At 35.9% G+C, this 17,325-nt stretch overlaps 1 protein-coding gene across 1 annotated transcript in view; it reads left to right on the forward strand.

Annotated features, from left to right (window-relative positions):
* Positions 1-6,465: 6,465 nt before the first annotated feature.
* Positions 6,466-17,325, forward strand: part of LOC107573208 (RAB6A-GEF complex partner protein 1-like) — a 32,643-nt gene continuing 21,783 nt past the window's right edge. The window contains exons 1-2 of the mRNA XM_016259650.1: positions 6,466-6,477; positions 6,547-6,654. Of these exons, the coding sequence (XP_016115136.1) occupies positions 6,466-6,477; positions 6,547-6,654 (120 nt within the window). The remainder of the gene's footprint in view (positions 6,478-6,546; positions 6,655-17,325) is intronic.

Consider the following 17,325-nt stretch of genomic DNA (forward strand, 5'->3'; position numbering starts at 1 on the left):
TAATTTTTCATATCAGGCCGATGCCGATATTTACATTTAAAGCCAATATCGGCCGATTCCGATATTGGTCCAATAATATCGTGCATCCCTATTCTGAATGCATAGCAGCTGCATAAATTTGCTAGGGTGTTCTGATTTTTGTGTTTTTAACCATTTGCTATGCAGTTGCTAGGGTGCGCTTAATGTTATTAGATAGAGCTGCAAATTAAACTGGAATCGTGATTTGGAAAAGGCTATGATTTTTTCATGCGCAGCTTGTCAGAGAAGCATGGTTCTCCATCCGAAGGACAGAGGGTGCTCTCGCGCTGAAACTCCAAATATGCCCCGCAGGAGAAAGGTGTAATGCATGTCTGTGCAGAAAATCCCACATAGCGGTAGCTGAATAAACAAAAGATTTAACTTCATTCAACGCATGAAAATAGCCACAGAAGCTAGCATGGCGTTAAACACAAACAAGCATTGATTCAATGACTATGACAATATATGGTTTATCTGAGTTCAAGCCTTCTCATGTGTTTTCTTTATAATAAAGTATACTTATAATGCAGTGCTAATCGACATAGCCTTTATCACTGCATAGAATACCATGAAATAATATGTTGCGTGCCTCATTCTGTGTAAGAAGCCACATCATCTCACAGAAGAATTTGATTTCAAACACACGACTGATGTTATGAAGTGAGTTTGGAGTAAAAACTTGTTTTTAAATGTAAAAAAAAACCACCCTAGTGTTCAAAGTGTGTTTAGGCTGTTGGTGTGTAGTTACTAGGGTGTTTAGACTGTTGCTATGCAGTTGCTAAGGTGTTCTGAGTGTGTTTAGGCTGTTGGTGTGCAGTTACTAGGGTGTTCAGAGTGTGTTTAGGCTGTTGCTATGCAGTTGCTAAAGTGTTCAGAGTGTGTTTAGGCTGTTGCTATGGTGTTGCTAAGGTGTTTATAATGTGTTTAGACAGTTGCTAAAGTGTTCTGAGTGTGTTTAGGCTGTTGGTGTGCAGTTACTAGGGTGTTCAGAATGTGTTTAGGCTGTTGCTATGCAGTTGCTAAAGTGTTCTGAGTGTGTTTAGAGGTTCAAACTCACCCCCTCCATTCCCACCACCCCAAACTGACAAAAACAATTGTGGCAACCAGAATATTTCTGATGCATCACAATCTATTTTTTACATCCTCTCACCACATGCCTTCTAGTCTCAATCCAGATGCCAGTGCCGCCCACTTTGAAGAACAAAGCAGGAATCATGGGAGCGTCATCTGCAGGGCACGTGCTTGGCTCCTGTCTGGTGTCACTTTATTACATGTCGCACTTTCATCCCTCCAAACCAGACAAAAAAGTCTAAACACACTTGAACTTGGGCCAAAAGAGGCCGTCTGGATCGCAATTATCCAATTCAGCGGGGAAAGGGAGCAGATTAACATCCAGGTTTCACCGAAGCACCAGATGTTTTCGCTAGAAAAACAAATATTGGGAAGGGTGGTGCAGTTTTGGGTTGCGTTTTCGTCACGTGTGATATCTGACACCGCTATAGTGTTTGTGAATGGGAGCCATGAGAGTGGTGTGTTATTATGGAGCAGTCTGATAGCCCAGACAGGCAGTATACTCCACCCTGTGTGGTCCACTCATGCGATGGAGGCATGGATGTGCTCCATCTCTCAAGTGTCTAATTTGTCTCAGTTCAAACCTAAAAAAAAGAGTTTATCTTCATGCAAACAACGTTGAATATTGGTCAATTTTGGTTATTCACAAAAATACATAACCAATGCAATTCATCAGAATCAATTTAAATTGATCTCTTTATGTAAATTTCAGAATTGAAATATAATTTTGACATTTTTTTGCATAAAGTCAAGTCCTGATATCATAATGAAGATGAATACTTCAATAAATGAATCATGATTACTTAAATTTTTTTGAAAATAAGCAGGTAAGACTATTATGACTGTGTTATTAAATCTCTTAAAATTATTACATCTTTTTATGACAAGACACTTCAAGTTGTAAAATGTGATGCGACTCCCCAAAAAACTTGATGGTATTTTTGAATTAAATAATTGGTGATTGTGAAACAAAAATACCCTAATAAAAATAAAGACATTAAAGATATTTTGGGAAAAAATGATTAAATGTATAAACTCACACATATTCAAGGTGCAAGAAAAAACATGACTTAGTTACACCACATTCATTTTTTAGAGATATTAAATTCAAATTTTCTTGAAAAAACAAGTACGCAAGTTTTTCAAAAATGATATATAACCAACATGAATACAAAGAGAATAAAAAGAGTACATTTCAAAGACTTAGGAACATGTTTTTGTTTGCGTACATGTCACAAAGCATGTAGACTAGTTGTATAAAGCTGCAGTTGTGCTATTTTTAAAGTAAACTAACATTATCATCTGAAATCAAGCACTGAGAACTTTTGTTTTAGTAGCCTATATATCTACCTTGTCAGCTACACCAAAAACAGATTTTCTCATTTCACAAGCTAATCTGTTTCTGATTTCCTCATGCCTCTCAATTTTGACTCAAACAGATGTTTTTGAGCAGCGGAAAGGGAACGGATCTGGAGGGTTGCCCAGTATTTTAATACACTCTTTGACCTAGGGTCAAACAGTGACGTCTTCTTAGTTTGTCAAGCATGTAAACAATAAAACAACTTACTTTGTCAATAGTGGTATAAGGAAAAGAAGAAGAAGAAAAAAAAAAGAATTCCTCTCTATTGGTTTCTCTGTTTTTCTGAAATGGTCATCTGATTTCTTCACTAGACGTACACGGAGCTATTCCAGGGCACTATAATTGAGTTGTCACTGCCATTCAGAAACAAGAATAGCCTTTTCCCAGTCATGGGCTGTTGCAGAAAGAGGAATTTAAATGAATTCAAAATACAGCTCTCCCGTCATTTACTGTACCACTAAACTCAGGAAACTCACTTGGTATCTGGCTTGACCCCAATGTTTGTGTAGAACAATGTCTATAATGGAAACTGACATCCATCATCACTCTTGAAATGCTAAATGTGGCTTGTAGACACTCATGTAGCATCAAAACAATGTAGCATGAATTTCAAATAGCACAGACATGACATTTTTAAAGAGCTGCAAACAAATGAATGAAGAATAGGGGGGCCACTGTGCTGGAAGCTTTTAATATTGTGTGTGTGTGTGTGTGTGTGTGGATTGTAGTGAGCTCCATTACTGTGATTGCAATGGCGTATCCTCTCAATAATGCTCCCAGAACACCTTGTCTGCTACACCAGCCCAATTGGAATCACAGCAAGGGTTTATTAGCTCAGCCTGCGACACAGTTTGTTCACAAACACACAACAAAGGGACCAAGAGTGCGATAAACGCAGTTAATGCCACCGTTCTTAAAACAGCAGTAGTGTTTTTAATATTTCAGTGTACACTACAGAAGTCTGAACTCATCCTTATCCACCTTCTCACACATTCGCCATCAGAAAATTGCTACTAAACTGCACTTTAATTATGGAGTGCACAAAATACAGTCGATTTAGTGTAAATTGGCTAAAAATGATGCATGGCGCAAGCTGCTGTGGCAACGTGGCACATCTAGACAGCCCACTCAGCAAACCACCTTCAGACATGAGAGGAGAGAAAACAGAAAGAAAAGCTGCAACTCATTTAAAAACATATGACCGGAGTATAGCGTACATTCTTCCTTCTGGAGCCATGCAGCTGAAGAGTGTTAGAGTTAGACTGGGTTTTACTAGTTTACAGAACGATATTGGTTTTACTAGACTACATACGATGAGGCTGGGTTTTACAACACTGCACATTGTTACTGACTTGTTACAGACTTCTTAAATAAAGATTGGACTGGTCTTTTCTAGACTACAGACTAAGCTTTACTAGATTACAGAATGGGCTGGGCTTTACTAGTTGACAGAACAATACTGGTTTTACTAGACTACATCGTATGAAGCTGGGCTTTACAATGCTGCAGATTGTTACTGACTTGTTACAGACTCCCCTTAAATAAAAATTAGACTGATCTTTACTACACTATAGACTAGGCCAAGCTTTACTAGTCTACAGAATAGGCCTAGACTAGGCTTTACTAGTTTACAGAATGATATTGGTTTTACTGGACTACATGAAGCTGGGCTTTACAACACTGCAGACTGTTACTGACTTAGTTACTAGACTTCTGAACAACGTAGCAGCACCGCATCAAGTGGGTTCAACTGGATAGGCTAAAAAAGCATTAAAATGCAATGACACTTACATTGTCATTGCATTGTGTGCCACTGATAAGGCTACCTGACGCACACCTAAAATTCGAATGAAACGATTTTGGATTCAAATGTGGATTTATATTTTAAATACAATGAATATTCGAAATTTTATTTGTTTTTTGTTTTTTTTGATGGCCCTACTACAGAGTCAGACGATGCTAATCTTTGCTGGACTACAGAATAGACTGGGCTTTACTAGTTTACAGAACAATATTGGTTTTACTAGATTACATATGAGCCTGGGTTTTACAGCACTGCAGTTTTTTTACAATCAAAGCTGGACTCACATTTGATTACAAATAAGTTTGTCTTTTACTTGACTAAAGACAAGTCTTGGCTTTATTAATATGCTGGGTTTTCTAGATTACAGTCTATGCTGCTTTACCAGACTATGTACTAAACTGGGTTAAACTCCAAATATGCCCCGCAGAAGAAAGGTAATGCACATTGTTCCAGGAAATCCCATATAGCGGAAGCTGAATAAACAGAAGATTGAACTTCATTCAACGCATGAAAATAGCCAAAGAAGCTGGCATGGTGTTAAACGCAAACAAACATAGTTTCAAAAACGATGACAATATAGGCAATGGTTTATCAGAGTTCTTCAAATCTTCTCATGTATTTTCATTATAATAAGGTATACTTACAATGCAATGCTAATCGACATAGCCTTTATCATGTATGCGTAGAAAATAATATAATAATATGTTGCGTGCCTCATTCTGTGTAAGAAGCCACATCATCTCACAGAAGAATTTTATTTCAAACAATGTAATGAAGTTATGAAGTGAGTTTAGGGTAAAAACATATTAAATGTTGTCTTTTGTTGGACAAGAGGTTCATAAATGCTTCTCATGTTTGAAAGATGTTTGAGGCGTGTTGCTTTTTCAAATGCATGTTATAACTTATTGCAACTTGTTGCACTTAACTCTTTTGAACGTCAAACAAGTCACATAAGTAACAGTCGCGTGCGGTGTTCTGAGTGTGTTTAGGCTGTTGGTGTGCAGTTACTAGGGTGTTCAGAGTGTGTTTAGGCTGTTGCTATGCAGTTGCTAAGGTGTTCAGGGTGTGTTTAGACTGTTGCTAAGGTGTTCTGAGTGTGTTTAGACTGTTGCTAAGGTGTTCAGAGTGTGTTTAGACTGTTGCTAAGGTGTTCTGAGTGTGTTTAGGCTGTTGGTGTGCAGTTACTAGGGTGTTCAGAGTGTGTTTAGGCTGTTGCTATGCAGTTGCTAAGGTGTTCAGGGTGTGTTTAGACTGTTGCTAAGGTGTTCTGAGTGTGTTTAGACTGTTGCTAAGGTGTTCAGAGTGTGTTTAGACTGTTGCTACGGTGTTCTGAGTGTGTTTAGGCTGTTGGTGTGCAGTTACTAGGGTGTTCAGAGTGTGTTTAGGCTGTTGCTATGCAGTTGCTAAGGTGTTCAGGGTGTGTTTAGACTGTTGCTAAGGTGTTCTGAGTGTGTTTAGACTGTTGCTAAGGTGTTCAGAGTGTGTTTAGACTGTTGCTAAGGTGTTCTGAGTGTGTTTAGGCTGTTGCTAAGCAGTTGCTAAGGTGTTGCAAGTGTTATTTGAAATCGTGAGATTTAGTTCAGCTGTTTTCTGATCCAGAAGGTGAAAATGTTGCCTCTGATCACTTAGTAAGCACACATGATCTGTTCAATCATTGAAATGCTGCAGGACCACACACACTCAGCTTTAAAGGGTCAGTTCACCCAAAAATCTAAATTCTGTCATTAATTACTCACCCTCATGTTGTTCCAAACCCCGTAAGGCATTCGTTCATCTTCGGAACATGAATTAAGATATTTTTGATGAAATCGGAGAGCTCTCTGACCCTCCCATAGACAGCAAGGATCCGAACACGATCAAGGCTCAGAAACGTAGCAAGGAGATCGTTAAAATAATCCATGTGACATCAGTGGTTCAACCGTGATGTTATAAAGCTACGAGAATACTTTTTGTGCGCAAAGAAAATAAATATAATGACTTTATTCAACAATTCGTCTCCTCCGCGTCACCCTATAGCGCCATTTTGGAGAGTATCAAAGCTCTCGGAATGCATCAAAAAAATCTTAATTTGTGTTCCGAAGATGAACGAATGCCTTACGGGGTTTGGAACGACATGAGGGCGAGTAATTAATGACAGAATTTAGATTTTTGCTGAACTAACCCTTTAACTCTTAGATGTTTCAGCACATCACTATCAGCACTAGTACTAGTGATGACTGGCTCGGTACATAACTAAACCACACTGACTCAAATGAATGTCTAATTCTCACTCTCTCTCTCTGTCTGTCTGTAGCCCAGCGTGTTGATCGTCAGTTATATCGAGTCTGGGAAAGCGGCTGCACAGTTCGGCTTCTATCAGCTGGTGGAATGGAAGCCCGATGACTCCATGATCGCAGTGACGGTGAGTAAAACACATCTGTCTCTCCTGTGAGTGCGCTTTATGAGGAGGTGAATCGTCTGTCTGTTATGTAGTGAGAACTTATCACATCATATCATCGTCCAGCAGGTGCCACTATGCTGCCAAACTGTTGCTATGCAGTTGCTAGGGTGTTCAGAGTGTGTTTAGGCTGTTGCTATGCAGTTGCTAGGGTGTTCAGAGTGTGTTTAGGCTGTTGCTATGCAGTTGCTAGGGTGTTCAGAGTGTGTTTAGGCTGTTACTATGCAGTTGCTAGGGTGTTCTGAGTGTTGCTAGGGTGTTATGCAGTTGCAAGGGTGTTCTGAGTGTTTTAGGCTGTTGCTATGCAGTTGCTAGGGTGTTGTGAGTGTTTAGGCTGTTGCTATGCAGTTGCTAGGGTGTTCTAAGTGTTTAGGCTGTTGCTATGCAGTTGCTAGGGTGTTCTAAGTGTTTTGGGCTGTTGCTATGCAGTTGCTAGGGTGTTCTAAGTGTTTTGGGCTGTTGCTATGCAGTTGCTAGGGTGTTCTAAGTGTTTTGGGCTGTTGCTATGCAGTTGCTAGGGTGTTCTAAGTGTTTTGGGCTGTCGCTATGCAGTTTCTAGGGTGTTGTGAGTGACTGACTTAGTCCCATAGTTTTGCGCACCTCTAGTCTTGTGTGTGGAGATTTATTTATTGATTGATTGATTAATTCGTCGTGCAGAACAGCGTTAATTTCAGCGCTAACAGCCCTAGTGAGTCGCCCACATCAGCGGTATTTTAAGGCATTATGGGAGAAGTTAGGAGGCATAATTACTCCAGTCACACATGTCCTTCACAGAGGAGACGACTGTTTAAATGTTAATGTGAGTTTGTGCAGTCGTGCGTCCGTCAGTCACTGCGTACAGTGAACAAAACGAACGCTGTGGTTTCTCTTTTGTTTGGCTTATAAATGCTGTCATTCATTCTGCTGACAGACAGACAGAGATGAGCAGAGAGTCTTTACACGCTCACATCTGCCAGTCGCACTCATACACCTTCACTCTGTTACACTACAATACTGTGCTTACTGCTTATATTAGGTTTTCTTGCATTGATCATCACAGCATCCTCTAAAATCTGGAACCCTTTCTTGATTTGGCTGATTAACCCTTTCCACCATCTGGACAGTTTATGTAAAAAATTAGTTTGTGCTTGGTGCTCATCTTTTGTACATTAAAATATACATTTTAAAGAAACACATTATTTTCTATTATTATTATTTATTATTATATTTTATATTTTTATATTCTCTATTTTTGTTTTTATTATTACCTCCCCCTTTATCCAAAAAACAATTAATTAATTTATTTATTTATTATATTGAATTATTTTTACATTTATTGTATTTCGTTTATCTTTTTTAAAATTAATCTTAATTGTAATTTATTGTATTTTAGTTGGTCTTTAAATAAACAGATTATTTGATTCTTTGTTGTTTTTTATTAAAAATAGTTTAAGGTTAAATTAATGTATCTTATTAAAATTTATTGTAATTCATTGTATTTAATTAATACATTTTATTTATTTATTTTAGTCATGTTGTAATTTTTTTTTTCTATTTTTAGAATTTCCTCCCATTTATTATTATTAGTACATTATTGGTACATTATTAAATTTTTATTTTAAATTATTGTAATATTGTAAAATAAATAAATAAATTGTAGTTAATATGTAAATAAACTGATTATTTCATTTTTACATGGTTTCTATTTACTTTCCTCCTATTTACATTTTTATTTTAATTTATGGAGATTAATTTTAATTATATATTTTTATTCGTTTTTGCACACCCTGTTATAGAAGGCAATTTCTGCCCATTTTAAATAAATCAATTTAATTATAAAAATGAAAATAAATAATGAAATTGTTCATCTGGCTTTCATTTTCATTTTTATAATTACATTTATTTAAAATTGGCAGAAAATGCCTTCCATATTTCATTACACCAAATACACAATAATGTTCTTTTTAGCAGCATCATATGACCCTTTTAAAAAAAAAATTATATTTATATTTTAGTGCACACACATGTAAGATAGATGTTTCTGGCCATTGTCTCAGTTTTTTCAGCATCTTGCGCCATAAGCAGCACATTTAAGATGCTGTGTCCATTTAGAAGTGTCCTGAAGCTGTATTTCCATCTGTGCTGTTGTTGTTGTGGGTCTGGTTCTGTCCATCAGTCGGGGTCAGTATCGTCACGCGTGTTCAGACAGCAGATCTCGGTGTTTCCACTGCCAGACGTCACAGCGGTGCATTACAGCACGACCGCAGGCTTGATTTCACAGCGCCGCTCTTCTGTGTCTGAATCAACAGTCAGTGTTTAGTCTTGATAGCAGTCGGTTTGGGTCATCAGGGAAGCACAGATGACAGCCGCTCACTGGCTTCATGCAGGTTTAACTAGTCGACTGACACGGTTTGGTTCTCCATCCTGCAGCTTCATTTACACGAGTCACTGATGAAGATGACATTAACACGGATCTGTTGCTTCTAAATGTCACGAATATAAATCACGCTCACAATGCAGCCTCAGCAGACTAGACATTTAAATATTCATTATGCATTACAATAATAGATGTGCTGTTTGCAGTTATAGTCCAAAAGAAATGTTAAACCTGTAATTATTGAGTTTAACACTGCTTTTGTTATCCAGGGTAGTAAATACTCCAGAATATTCCAGAGAGAAGTGCTCTCATTTCCTCTGTTTGTACTGTAAAGGACAATTAATTAATTTATTTATTTATTAACATAAAATAAATATTATAATTTATAATATATCATATCATCATAATAATACTAATAATAATATAAAACCATTTTCAATATAAAATAGTAAGTGTGTACAGTGTAAAGTGTGTATACTTTATATAAATAAAATAGTATTTAAAATTTTTTTTTTAAATGTGACCTGGCAACATGTTTCTGAATGCTTCTTCTAGCTGCATGGAACATACAGACGTGTTCTTCTCGCCGGTGTTTCATCAGTGCAGTTGTAGATGAAAGAGTACAAACGGTTTCTTTGATGTGCTCGTAAACTCTGATGCTCCACACCGAGAGCGCGAGTCTCCGAGGATTCTCTCTTGTGCTTTAATCTTTCGCTGGTGTCTGGTGAAAATCTCTTCACAGTGCAGACGTTTACAGAGTGAAGGCAGATAGCAGCGGCCCGCTTTGGGATGTTTAGTCTGTTCTCCGACACACAGCCTGTGAGCTTCTGCCGCTCCGCGCCGCACGCAGCTGATCGGTGGAGCATCATGGGTAATACTGGCCTCTCTGCGTACAAAATGTTCCCAGGAGTTCAGTGATTGGCTGGAGCTTCAGTGAACTTCATTCACCTCAGACAAACGTCCCACGGACAGAGCTGTGTGGGCTGCAAGTGATAAACCTGCATGAAGACTCCCACAGTCTTTCTCACCGCCTGCAGCGTCTTCATCTGCTGTCTAGTCTGTATCTCTTCTGATATTGTGTTAGTGGTCTTTTGGGCTGCAGAATTTGGCCAAAGTTTTATGAATACATGTTAATATGGCAATAATAATAACCTTTTTTGGGGTATAATAATAACCTTTATGTATACATTTTATTTTATTAATTGTAAAATATAATTTTATAATATATTTTATATGTATAATAATAATTATTATTATTACTAAATAAAAAATATAAAAAGTACAAAATAAAAATAAATAAACAGTATTAAAGACAAAAATATAATCTATAAAACGCAATAATATAAGAACAATTTTATTTTACATTACAGTACTAATATGTAATATTTTTGGCTTTTAATTTGACAGAAATGTTTGGGTTATTTTTTCCTTTGTTTGTTTGTTTGTCATTGGGCTTGACAATTTGGCCAACATTTTGTGACTATATCAGTATGGCTATAATAAAAATAAAAATACATATTAATTAATAGTAATAAAATTAAATAGTAAAAAAAATATTACTAAATAAAAAAATACTAAAAAATCAATAAAAAGAAATCCATAAAATAAAACATCACTGTTGTAATATTTCACTGTATTTAAGATGAAATATTATGATAGATTTATTTTAAATTACAACTGTATAATTACTATACTAATATTTATGTCTGTCATTTTTATTGAAATGTGTTTTGTTTGTTTGTTTTTGTTTTCTGTGGTTCTTGCTGTATCGTCTAGTCTGGTCTGTCTGTGCGCTGATACTGTGTTACTGATTTCAGACTGGTTTCGTGCTGAAGTTTAGTTCAGTATCCGTTGAATCTGATACGATTTGTTGTGGTTGCTGTGCACAGCATTGATTCATTCCGTCTCGTCGGTCAGATCGCAGGAATTAGTTTGGTTCCTGCAGGCGAATGAGGGATCGCTGTGATGACGATCTCACCTGACGACACGCTTTAATCAAAACCAGAGTGTTTCTGCTCTGGATTATTCACAGAGTGTTATTTCTGGAACTGAAACACTCGACACACGCATGTGTCTGACATCAGTTTAAACAAGCACAAAACAGATTTTATTCATGTCTGTGTTTGTGCATTTTCAGACGTGTTTTGGACTCATTTGTGAGATTGGAGTTTGTTTGCATGCGAGGAGCACGAAAGATCAGCAGAGAGGAAGTCAGAAACATGCAGCGGTTTGGTGGAGAATGGTGTGCGTCTCAAATCTGAGCTGGTTTGTTGTCACCACATCAACAGCTTGAGAACGGCTGACTGCAGCGTTTTTAACGTGTTTTGACGCTTTTATCTTCCTGTGTGTATGTAAATATGCTGAGCGCTCAACCTGATCTCTTCCTAAAAACCACAGCCACAAACACTTCATGATTATTCAAATGTGACGGTTTAAGTGCAGGTTAATTTTAATTATTATAACTTTAAAATATGAAACCACTGCCAAGTACAGCTTCAGAGTTGTTGCTTTATTTCAGCAACAATTTCCCTATTTCCCACTTATGAAGTCGTTATTACGAGCTCATTGCATTCAAACGATTTGTTGTCGGAAAGAATAAAATGTAATATTCCACTGGTTGATAACCATAAACATTCACTGCGCTAGAAAGTCGGCTTGATATGATTCTGGAATTTCGGTCAAGTGCATGCTTATTTCACTGTTTATATACATACAGTATGCTTCAAATGCCTATATATATAAATAGGCACTACTTTAACAACAAGACAAGGTGATGTAGTTTAAAAAAAAAAAAGACTTTGTTTACATCTGTTCAAAATCACGCATTTAAAAAAAAAAAAAAAAAAGCCTCTGTTTGAGTGTTGTACGGAGAGACCGCGCGCTCACGCTCTCTCTTTCCTTATGTGTGTATGTGCACACATCCTCGTACCTCACCGCTCCAAACTTAATCTGGGAAAGGTGAACATTCCTGCTTCATAACGTGGACTGAAAGCTGAATGTGTAGAAAGCGGGCATGTCTCCAAAAGCCTTGTTGAGCTGCAGGTTTATGCATGCATTTTTAATTAATTTTTTTATTTTATTTTTTACAGAAATTGTTTTGATTATATTTTTTATTATTGAGGCTCACTTAAGTGACTGCATTTTTTTCATTTATAGGGATTTTTTTTTTACAGAAAATAATTTATTTATGTTCTGATTATTGTTGAGCTGCAGGTTTAGGCTCGCTTAAAGGAGTGCATTTAATTAAGAAGAATTTAATTATTTATTCTAATTATTTAGCCTGACATGTTTACTGTTCCAAAATGTTCTATATGTTTCTTAAAAATAAAATGCGTTCAGTGAAAAAAAAAGTTGTTTTTTTTACCCAGACATTTAAAAATAACATATTTTAGAGCTGTAATCGCAATACCGTGATATTTTTATCTAAGGTTATCATACCGTCAGAATCTCACACCAGCCCATGCCTAATCCTGTGTGTGCGTAACGGATCAGATCCGCATCCTGAAATCATCCTTCAGCAAACAAGCGGTTCAGGACACGCAAAGAGTGCTGGTAATGACTGTGCTGTGTAGAAACACTGGAGACTGTAGTGTTAGCCAGCAGCAGAGATGCAGGTAAAGCCTGTTCACAGAGGGCTAATCTGAGCCCTCTTACAGTGATGCAAGGTTTCCCCCCGCCACAGTAACATTTTATGTTGTTCTAGATTTTTATTTTATATTACACTTGTTTTTACTCTAGAATTATTTTAGATTTTTTTTTTTTAGAAATGTATTGTTTTATTTGTGATTTTATTTGTGATTTATATATGTTCTAGATTTTATTTTTCTTTATTTTACTTTTAATCACTTATTCACTTTTATTTTACTCTTATTCATTTTTATTCTAGATTTAGGTTGTTTATATTTTTCTAGATTTAATTTTTTAATTAATTTTATTTTTATATTAGATTCATTTTTATTTTAGATGTTTTATTTTTGTTAGATTTTATTTCAGATTTTTTTTCCATTTTTTGTTTGTTTTAAATTTCTTTTATTTTAGATTTTAAACAACCTGTTTTTATTTATTTGTTTTTTATTTTTTATTTTTCATTAGAAACTGTTATTTAAGGTTTAATGTATTTAAGGTCCAGGATCTGTACTCCACACAGTGTTCTATTGATATTGTTTGTGTTTGATATGAACTGATATTTTTAATCACTTATTCACTTTTATTTTACTCTTATTCATTTTTATTCTAGATTTAGGTTGTTTATATTTTTCTAGATTTAATTTTTTAATTAATTTTATTTTTATATTAGATTCATTTTTATTTTAGATGTTTTATTTTTGTTAGATTTTATTTCAGATTTTTTTTCATTTTTTGTTTGTTTTAAATTTCTTTTATTTTAGATTTTAAACAACCTGTTTTTATTTATTTGTTTTTTATTTTTTATTTTTCATTAGAAACTGTTATTTAAGGTTTAATGTATTTAAGGTCCAGAATCTGTACTCCACACAGTGCTCTATTGATATTGTTTGTGTTTGATATGAACTGATATGTAAAGCACTTTCACTCAGGTATGCAAATGTTTTTCTGCTCTTTTGATGACAATTCAAATCATGTTCGGCGTAAATTGATGCGAGGCAAAGCATCGGCCGGCGTCTCTCGTCATGTTTTGCGTTACGAGAGCGTTTTCTTCAGCTGCGTTCTGGAGTGACTTCCGCGCGATTCCTCCGTCGCTAAGCCACCAGCAATAACAGGAAGGAGTGGCGTTCCGAGAGGCTTTGTGTGAGTTTGTGGCCGCTTTGATGTGTGTGCGTTCCATGATTATTTCTCATATTACTTATTGTTTAACTACTTGGTCGCAAGCTAGTATTACTACTCTGAAACCACTAGAGTCTTTGTATAAACAATCACTAAAACTCTTGATAAGAAATCAGTTCAGTTTAATCATTGTTCAATATAAAACAAAAATACAATTGGCTAAGCTTGGATAACTTGATCAGATATGTACATATTTGTCTACTGTTTAAGACTATACACAGCATGACTTCACCACTAAAACAGGTTGTGAGTATTAGAACAACTGCTCACCGGTCTGACTGTATTATTCCTCTCAAAAATGTAAATTCAGTCAGTCTGTATTTTCAGTCAAAGCTGCATCCCATCAACAATTAGAAGATTACATACTTTTTGTTCTTTTCAGTTTCATCTTAAAAAATGGTTATGGACAACTCAGCGCTGTCAACATTAGTATTGTATTCTTGACTGTAGACTAACTTGTACTAATTGCTCTTGGCTATGTTGCCTTCTCCTGTTGCCATCTCTCTCTCCTTTCCTTCATATTTTTACTTTGTCTAGATAATTTACTTATATTTTGTATTTTAGTAGCGGTTTTTACTGTGCATTTATGTTTCTGTAATTTTTTCTGTATTTTACTTTTTACTTCCTTTTTTTCATATGATGTGTATATGTGTAATGATGCTCTGTCTTTGTTTTAGGGTGACCTTTTAACATTGTCAAGGGTCTACAGATGAAAAATAGCATTTTTGGCTAATTCTGGCACATTTACAGTTATGTTTATTAATGTGCATTGCCCCTGTTAACAAATAAACTTCAACTTGTGGCTGTGTTCAGATCCTGCGCTGCTTCATGTTATCAGACGTCTGAATGAATGATTTGGATGATGACAGATGTTCGTCTGCTCTCACAACTCTAAATATTAAAGTCTGTCTAGTTAGTTTGTTGAAATAAACATCTGTCTTGTGAGACTAGAATGATTGCGTGTGTTTGAGACGGCGTAGATCTGCTCAAACCCTAGTGAGCTGTCTTAATGTCTGCTGCCTACATAGGCATCTCACCTCTTAAGGACCTTTACACACTTTTTTTTAAATACTTTTTTACTCTTTATTTTTTTTACACGCTTATGTACTCTGTATTTGTTTTAAAATTATTTTTAATTTTAGTCTTTCTATGCAAATTCCATGTTTAGTTTGTTTCTTGGGGGGGTGGGGGGGGTTTGCTAGAAAATTATGTAAATTATTTATTTATTGAATTCTGTAAATTTATATATATATAGCAAAAAAAAGTATATAGAGCAAAATATATATAGCAAAAAAATATATATAGAGCAAAAAAAATAAGTTTCAATTTTTTTTTAAATTGAGATTTCTATATCAGCTGAAAGCTGAATAAATAATCTTTCCATTGATGTATGGTTTGTTAGGATCGGACAATATTTGGCTGAGATACAACTATTTGAAAATCTGGAATCTGAGGGTGTAAAAAAATCTAAATATTGAGAAAATCATCTTTAAAGTTGTTCAAATGAAGTTCTTAGCAATGCATATTACTAATCAAAAATTAAGTTTTGATATATTTACGGTAGGAAATGTACTAAATATCTTCATGGAACACGATCTTTACTTAATATTCTAATGATTTTTGGCATAAAAGAAAAATCTATAATTGTGACCCATACAATGTATTGTTGGCTTTTGCTACAAATATCCCCCAGCGACTTAACACTGCTTTTGTGCTGCAGGGCCACATATGTTTATATAGTACAAATAGTATTTTAAGATTGAATCTTTTTTTTTTTTTTGAGCAATTAATTTACTATATAAATTGTGGCCCATTTAAAAAAATATATATTTAATGTAAATATTTATATTGTCCAAATGTATTTTTAAAAATACATTTTACATGCACCCAAAATGTGTTTTATGATCTGAAGTTTTTTCTCCATTCATGCTCTAATGTATTTAGAGATTTGTAACATAATAAAAAACAAAAATACCTTAAAATATATTTTCTTAAGCTGTGCTGTTTATGACTTATTTTTAGCACATATTCCACTGTTCCACATATGTTTAGTGCATTTTGCACTCTTCAGTCCGTATGTTTGTCTTTGGCTGTTGCCGGATGTGTTTAGTGGAGCAGTCTGCAGCCGGTCACAGGTTCAGACCTGCAGGAGTGGAGTCTTGTGCTGATCTGCGGCGTCTCTGTGAGATCTGATGTCTCTCTCACACAGCAGATACTCACACTGTTACGTGACTCGTTAAGAAGGTCAAGAAATCCCTCTCATCAGTCTGTCTCACTCAGAGACGCATCATCAGTATCCATGACGACAGACCGCATTGATCCTTGATTTGGTGTTGTGTGTGTGTGTGTATGCAGAAACTGAGATTGACTTTTATCTGCCACATGATGACATTTTGACGAACGCATCACTTCCTCTTCTCCACTTCTGACTGTCTGTTCTGAGCGGAGTAAAGCGGCGTTCAGGAGGAAGAGAAGAGCGTTGAGATCAGCACTTTCCTCAGACGCATCGCTGCGTTTGAGGTGGATTCTGGGAGTTTTGGCTGCGTCTCACTCCAGCTGTGGAAAACAATCCGTCCCGAGCGCTGAACTCTACAGGAAGTTCATCTCTCTCTCTCTCTCTCTCTCTCTCTCTCTCTCTCTCCCTCTCTCCCTCTGCTTCCACATTCTTCACTGCGTCTCCTTCCAGTGTTTCCATCATCTGTGCTGCCAGAAGCTCTCGCTCGCAGCCTTTTCCGTTTTGAACCTCTCAGTCTTTCCTCGTGTGTCTGAATTATTTTGAGTCCTCTGAGCCGCGTGTGTCTGCAACATTCAGACCATCAGCACTTTTAGAAAAATACGGAAAAAGAGACCAGCAAGAAAACAAGTCTGCATATTTTCTATATGTTTTTTTCTGTTCACAAAGGCTGCATTTATTTTATAAAAAATGCAGTAAAATTAAGAAATATTTTATAATTAAAATAGCTGTTTTAGCATCATAGGACCCCTTTAATTTTTTTTTTTTTTCACTCCAGATTAGCAATTTCTGCCTAATAAAATATTTTCAAATTTCCATGATCTTTTAAAGGTTACAAATGTTAATGACTTTTCCAGGGCTTAAACAAAACACAAGTGTAGATGTGTAGATTTTTAAAAAAAACAAAAAAATGTAATGCCTTTCATATCCAGGTTTTCCAAGACAGTGTGAACCCTGAAATTTAAATAAAGTAATGGGGGAACAAATAAAAAAAACATTTTAGCCGTTAAGCTGTAAGCTTGATTTGTCTTGATTTTAAGTCATTTTGAGGCCTGGTGTTTGAGAAATTCTGCTCTAGACTTCTAGAGTGCTGTTTCATCAGTTTGAGAGGAGAAAGTGTGTGTGTGTGTGTGTGTGTGTGTGTCAGGATCAGTGTGTCCTGCATCATTTAGGCTAATCAGTGTGTTACTCTACACTGCTGACACCTGATCACCTTCATCTCTCTCTCTCTCTCTCCCCCCTC

This window comes from Sinocyclocheilus grahami, unplaced genomic scaffold, assembly GCF_001515645.1.
Source record: "Sinocyclocheilus grahami isolate Dianchi unplaced genomic scaffold, SAMN03320097.WGS_v1.1 scaffold1892.1, whole genome shotgun sequence".
Lineage (NCBI taxonomy): Eukaryota > Metazoa > Chordata > Actinopteri > Cypriniformes > Cyprinidae > Sinocyclocheilus > Sinocyclocheilus grahami.